The sequence below is a fragment of the Carassius carassius genome, chromosome 28 (genome assembly GCF_963082965.1).
Source record: "Carassius carassius chromosome 28, fCarCar2.1, whole genome shotgun sequence".
In the NCBI taxonomy this organism is placed as follows: Eukaryota; Metazoa; Chordata; class Actinopteri; order Cypriniformes; family Cyprinidae; genus Carassius; species Carassius carassius.
In genome coordinates, this window is record NC_081782.1 from 440,265 (window position 1) to 447,500 (window position 7,236).

Sequence of the window (7,236 nt, forward strand, 5' to 3'; positions counted from 1 at the left end):
GTTTTCTGGTTCTGTACCACAGTATTACCGCGGTACTGTCGCTGAAAGAACACACACACACACCTCTGTCATAGTCATTTCTTTATTTATATATATATATTTATTATTTCTCTCAGTTTGTTTGGAATCTTTTTTTAAACCATTGTTGTTGCACTTTAGTATTTTTCCAAAAACAAAGCCAAAAAAAAAAAAAGAAACAAAAGAAAAGAAACTGACAAAGCTGTATGAAGGAAAAGCGGGAGGAGCGTGAGATGATGGACAGACGGAGGAAGAGGAGGATGATGTTCTCTTCATCACAGACTCGCGCCGTCTCTCCTCAGACGATCACGTGACAGTTATTGGATTGGTCGGACTGAGACGAAACGGCGGCACAAATCGTCCAATTTCGGCGTGTTTGGGCTTTAAACTCTGAGAGACGTGATGAAGCGTCCGTCCGTTTGGTGAAAAACATCGACATGACATCAGAACAGAAATAAAACCGCAAAAATCAACAATATACAAAAGCTTTTCTAACAACATCCACAAAAATAACCGATAAAGCTCTGAAACAGAAAAGAAGATGTCCCATGAGCAGGATCTGTGAAACTACCCACAATGCACCTGTCATCAGACGAACGGATGGACGGAATGAAGGAGAACGAGAAACGGAGGAAGAGCGAAACCGAAAGGAAAGTCACAAAAACTGAAAGTGCAAAAATCACCGCGAGTAAACAAACACGGCTGTTCTCTTGCAACACAGAACGGTTTTAATAATAATCGTCATTCTTTTAATAATGTCATAACCATAAAACGTCTTTTACAGAAAACAAGAACAATAATGATCATAATTCCTACAGAACATTAGCCATAAAAATGCGTTAAAAATAAAAAACAGAAGTGAAGAGAGTGTAGAGCGAGTGAGAGTCGGCCGTCCCGGCGGAAGAGTCGATCGTGACCGGAATGATCCGCCGCGGCGCAGGCTTCACGTGAAATACTTTGGGTTTGTGGCGTTTGGTAAAGATGTCGTCTCTTCGTGTGTGTGTGTGTGTACGTAAGACTCTGTGTTTGTCTTGTACATCGGAGTGCGCGACAGCGCTGCTATGGCAACGGTAGGAGGGGTTTGGGTGCGGGAGGGGCGGATGATTATTGGGCTGCAGCCAATCGGAGACGCTCCCAGTGGAAGAGGAAGCTGAGAGCTCCGCCCCCTGCGTGCAGGCCACACCCACGACACCCTGACAGACAGACGATGAGGATTTGGCATGACAGCACAACACAGCAGACGGATATGAGCTTTATACAGCAAATACACCCCTGAGAGAGAAAAACACAAACAAACACGCGTGTTAAAGTTACAAACGGAGTATCAATTATATAAGATGTTGTGAAGTCTGATAGCCCCGCCCCCTCCAGCATGTCACTCCATTTTCAGTTAAAGTGCTTGTTTACTCAAAAATATAAATTCAGTCATTGAATACACACCCTCGTGTTATTTCAAACCCTTTAAGACCTTCTTTGTTCATCTTCTGAACACAAATGAAGAAATTTTTATGAAATCCAAGAGCTCAACGAGAGCTGTCGACTGTGGATTGACACTAGAGTGAGTAATTAATGACAGAATTTTTACATTTAGGGTGAACTAACCCTTAAGTGTATGAACTGGGACGCACCTTTTCAAAATATTTAGGCAATATATTAACACAATAACGCAAACTGATGTGATTAACACTTCTGAAGATGAAAAACCATCCAATACATCCATGCACATGAGTTTGGCATTTGTTGTAAGTAGATTAAAACCATGTGAGTTCATCATTTGTGTTCTGCATTGGTGTACATGGAAAAACAGTGGCAATAATAATCAAACTTCTTAGCTAATATCAGAAAAATGAAAATGACATGTCAATGGGAGTGAAATGTTTTGCCTGAGCTGTGTGAACATCTCACGTTTGACCTTTATTCCTATAGGGCTTTATATGATACAGATGGTTTCAGAGCAGTGTCAGTAATAAACAGGAAAATAAGAGAATCAGTGGCGGAAACTCAACTGTGTTTCAGTTCTGATTCTAAAGACAACAGTGTTGTTACTGAGATCAGTTCAGGGTGGATTCAGTCTTTATTTACCCTTTTCAGTTACTTTATTATTGGTGCACATGTAAACAACAGGTTAAACTTTATTTTAAGGTGTCATTGTTAAAGTGTAATTATACTTTTAAAGTACTGAGTAATATGACATTTCCATAAGAAACTACAGGTGTCTTATGAGACTTTAAAGAGTTGTTTGAGTGAATACCAAAATAATGTAATTATTTTTCTTATATTATCTTGAAGAACTGCCATAATTCTGAAGTGATTTTTCTCCTGTAAATACTGTACTCCATCCTGTTGTTATGCCATTACTCTCTCCTGTTGACGCATGTGAAACGTTTTTAACATTTTTCACTGATAAGACTGCTGGAATCAGATCCCAGATTTCATCTGTAACTAATGATCTTATTGTACCCTCTGTTCTTCCAAATAAATTGACTTGGTTTACTCCTGTCTCTCTTCCACAGGTCAAAGAAATAATTACGCACACAAAGCCCACTAGGTCTTCATGTGATGTGATTCCTTCTCTTTTATTGAAAGAGGTGGTTAATTCTATTGGTACATGCATTTGAACTATTATGAATGGTACCTTGACATTTGGTGTTGTTCCACCAAGTTTTAAACATGCAGTTATCCATCCTTTTTATTAAAAAAGCTGGTTTAGACTCCTCTGATATGAATAATTTTCATCTCATTTCAAAATTGCCTTTTGATTGGAAGACACTGGAGAAGATTGTGTCTGCACAGCTTAATTATTTAAACATTTTGGATAGATTTCATTCAGGGTTTAGAGCTGGCCATAGTACAGAGTCAGCTCTTTTGAGGGTTACTAATGATATTCTACGTGGTGCTGATTCTGGAAGTTGTGTTGTATCCTCTCATGTGTGGGGTTCCTCAGGGCTCAGTCCTGGGACTGGTTTTGTTTTCCCTTTATATGCTCCCTCTAGGATAATTTTTTGAAAAACACTGCATTCATTATCATTTATATGCTTTTGACTCACAAACGTACTTTCCATTGAAACGCAAGGATCACTTATCAATTTCAATCCCTGTGTGAATGTTTGGCTGAGGTCAAGTGTTGGTTAGCTAATAATTTTCTCCAACTGAAGTCAGAGTTTATTTAATTTGTTAAAAAGGGATGTGTGGATGTGTCACTGACTGCATGGGGGTTACTTCCTGGGAAAAATCTTTTTTTTAATTTCTAAATTTGATCGTCGAATTAATTCCGTTGTTAAAAACAGTTTTTTCATTCTTAGATCTAAGTTGAAGTCTATCCTTTCTTTTGAGGACTTTTTTTTCGAGAAAGTTGTGCATGCTTTTGTGTCATCTTGTATGGATTATTGTAATGCATTGTATCTATAATGTTTTATGCTTGATTTTATTTGTATTTTTAATTTAGTCTTCCTGTGCGGCACTTTGGTCTCCACATCATGGTCTTGAAAGTGCTTTATAAATAAATAAATAAAGTTGAAGTACTGATTAACTACATATACTTATTGTGTGGTTAGGGTTTGGCTTTGGGTTACTTGCATGTTATTATGCTGAGGTCAAGTTTTTATAATAGTAAATACATGAAACAAAGACACCTTCAAATAGAGTGTCACCAAACAACGATAGTCATTGTATCCTGATTTGTTTATTTAATCAATAATGAAGGTGTGTACCTGTGTTCATTAGACCCCGGCCTGCTCCACGCTGTACTGCAGATCCGGGGGTTTGTAGCTTAGCAGCATGTCACTGGTGCAGGAGGAAGGGTAGCACGCGGCGGGGTGAACGTCTGCCTCCACGTCACACACTAAACACACACACAACACCGTCAGTGTGGGAGAGAACACGTGTGTGTGTGTGTGTGTGTGTGTCTGTAGTGCGTTTACACACCTGACCCCTCCCTCTGCTGCAGCTGCTGGCTTCCTGTCAGAGACGATTGGCTGAGGATGTCAGACATGCGGGCGGAGCTTAGCGCCTTGCCAGCCAATAAGCTCATTCCAGACATGGGCTCCGCCTGTTCCTACAAAAACAAAAGGGCGAGAGGTCAGCACAGGAACTGTGTCTCACACACACACACACACACACACACACACATACGTAAGCGTCGTCGCAGGTCTGGATGGTGTGGTGTCTCTGTAATGATGCTCGTGGTCTGTAAGTGTCTCCCTGTGCAGTGCGTGAGCTGTAGCCGTTGTGATCTCCCTCCATCACCCGACACTCTGCAGCATCAGCACACACCTCTGAGACACAACGACACACTCATTCAATGGGTTTGTAGTGCAACATTATTTTCATGACAATTAAACACTTCATAACCATATGAAATACACATCCAGTCAAAAGTTAGGAATAATTATGATTTTTTTTTTTTTGAAAGAAGTCTCTTCTGCTCACAAAAGCTGGATTTATTTGATCAAAAATACAGCAAAAACAGTAATATTGTGAAATATTATTAAAATTAACTTTTTCTATGTGAATATATTGTAAAATCTAATTTATTTCTGTGATGCAAAACTGTATTTTCAGCAGCTATTATTGTATTTTTGATCAGAAGTGACTTCTTTTAGAAAAAAAAAAAAATTATTTCAACATTTCTTCAGGGAAGTTTTTACAAAATCCCAGTTAAATTTGTTGTGCATGCAGTTTTAAATAATCAAAAAACATATGTATATATACACATGCACTGTATGCAAGAGATTTAAAAAAAGGCAATTACATCTTTTAAATTTCACAAATCTGACTTTTCTCAATTCTGAGAGAAAAAAGTTAGAACAAAGAGTTCTAAAAACAATCTCGATATTAAAGAGTCCACACCACAGCTATAACGATAAAGACACAGAGAAACGGTATCGTTGGAATCACTTTCAGAATGACTTTTTTCCAGCAGATGGACGATAAAAACATTGACAGCCAATCAGAATGAATCCTGCTATAATGAGTTTTTATAATGAGAATTTAAAGCGGCTGACATTGTTATCTTTATAGTTATCATTCTTGGTGTAAACAGAACTTAAAGCTCTACTTGACTTAAACTGTAAGTGTGTGAGTGTAGTGTGTACCTCTGGCCGCCGTGCTGCTGCGCATGTAGGCGTGTCTGTGGTTGGGGGAGGAGCCAAGGGGCGGAGCCAACATCTCATGTGCCTCAGCGCAGGGGGCGGTGGCTTTGGCCAGCAGGCCCTCATGATAGGCCGGCATCTCATCCTCCTCCATGCTCTCCGACTGAGGGGCGGGGCACTCGGGCAGGGTTCTGATCTGGAGCAGGTGATGGTAGTGCTGAGGGGGCGGGGCCTGTGGAGGGGCGGGGTCTAAGCTGTCAGCCGCTTGGCTGAGTTGCTGCAGCATCAGCATCTCCCCATAGTCCTGTGGGTTGGTGGGCGGAGCCACTGTGGATGTGGGCAGGGCCATAGTTCCAGGGTGCGGAGCCGAACGGAGGCTCTGGCGTTTGAGCAGCGCGGCGAGGTCCTGCGGAGGCAGGCGAGGGTCAGCGTGACCCGTGAGCGAGTGGCGAGGCGAGAGCAGGCCCTGCAGGGTCGGCGTGACGTGTTGCTGAGCCGGACGATACTCCAGCGGCGTGGGAGAAAGCAGAGCCTGCTGCAGTGCAGACGGATAGCCCTGATAGCCCTCCAGCCCCGGCACCTTCAGCGACGCCCCCTGCAGGTAGGGGTTAAAGGTGCCGATGACGCCGCTCACACCCTCACCGAACATGTGCGGGGTAAACTGCTCATACATAGCAGTGTGGAAGCGACTTAAGCTGCGACTGCAACACAATCAAACACACGAGCACGACTGAGACCACAGGCTCTAATTAGCATAACCACACCCCTACTATCATTATGTGGGAGGAGTCTAGTCTGATCTGACTCCTCCCCTCTAGCTCTTGTTTACATGGACAGGAGTAATCTAATAATTTACCTTATTCTAAATAAGACAATATTATGATTAAGGTGTTCACATGAGTTGCTTTTAGAATATTCCTCTCATGTTCAGTTTTACATGTTGTAGTACACAGATCGATTATCAGCACGTGTGATGCCATCCAACGTCCCCTTTCAGAATTTGACATATAATCATATAATTCGCCATATACGGTCTCATTTTTTTATTTACTGAAAGCTTCAAGTGCAGTTATTTATTTGTCAAGCTATACGTGCAAACAGATGACGGTATTGTTGAAGCCATTCGCTTTTGTTTGTCGTCAAACGGTTGAACACTGTCGTGTGTGTATCCTGTCGCAAAATGTGGCAAAAAGTCCTACACGATGGTAATAGTGTGATTAAGGTGTGTACTGGTCGATTATGTGACTAAAAAAAGAACACTCCACATCTTAATTTTTCTTCGAGTATGACATTAGCTGGACTAAAGTCATCAAAAATCTGTTTGCATGGTATATTCGTAATCAGAGTATTGTCTTAATCGTGTTAAAATCAGATTGTTGTCCATGTAAACGCACTGAGTTTTCTAAAGTCAACATGAAACACTGATGTAAAGACGGTCAAATTTCAAATATTAGTTGTTTTTTTGTTTTGTTTTTTAAGATGCACATTCAAACGCAGAAGCTGTGCATTCACATGTTTATGTCCGGAGGTGTGAGATAATGCAGATTTTGTTAGAAAGGCATCACTGCTGTGTTGTTAATTCAGATAATAGTGGAGGAATAGAGTGAATACAGCAGCTGTCTGTTGAAGAGCTTTCTCATATTACTGATCCACCTCTATATTCATGCACTTTTGCACAATCAACAGGGAGTTATTATAATTTACAGTCGAAAAATGTAAAAGGACATTCCTCATCAGCTGATTTAGTCTTAATTGTGATTTTTGCTTTGGCAGCGGCTATTTAAATTAAGTGAAAATAGCTATAGATTCTATTAAAACTGTTAAAATAGCATGATTTTCTGCTATTTATAGTACTTATTGCAATTTAAGTGGCAATTAACTGCATCCTGGTATTGTAGAACATTACAAAACAATATGCAATAATGACGTTTTGAGAGTAAATCATAGAGAGCAAACCTGCCAACAAGGCTATTTGCATTTAGCGTAAATAGACACTCCATTTTTTTTATTGCCAGTGAATTGTAAATGTCAAAAAAAAAAAAAAAAAAAAAAATTAACAAATTTTCATTTTAACACTATTTTACTCGTTATTTTATTATAATTTTAAAATCAATCTGTAAACTTGTAT

General features: G+C 40.2%; 1 protein-coding gene across 4 annotated transcripts in view; it reads right to left on the minus strand.

Moving 5' to 3' along the window:
• Positions 1–744: 744 nt before the first annotated feature.
• Positions 745–7,236, minus strand: part of sik3 (SIK family kinase 3) — a 32,542-nt gene continuing 26,050 nt past the window's right edge. For all 4 annotated transcript variants that reach the window (XM_059513733.1, XM_059513732.1, XM_059513731.1 and 1 more), the window contains 5 exons: positions 5,112–5,809; positions 4,150–4,292; positions 3,943–4,072; positions 3,729–3,859; positions 745–1,290 (listed from right to left, as the gene is read on the minus strand). In XM_059513733.1, coding sequence (XP_059369716.1) covers positions 3,738–3,859; positions 3,943–4,072; positions 4,150–4,292; positions 5,112–5,809 — 1,093 coding nt within the window. In that variant the 3' untranslated portion in view covers positions 745–1,290; positions 3,729–3,737. The remainder of the gene's footprint in view (positions 1,291–3,728; positions 3,860–3,942; positions 4,073–4,149; positions 4,293–5,111; positions 5,810–7,236) is intronic.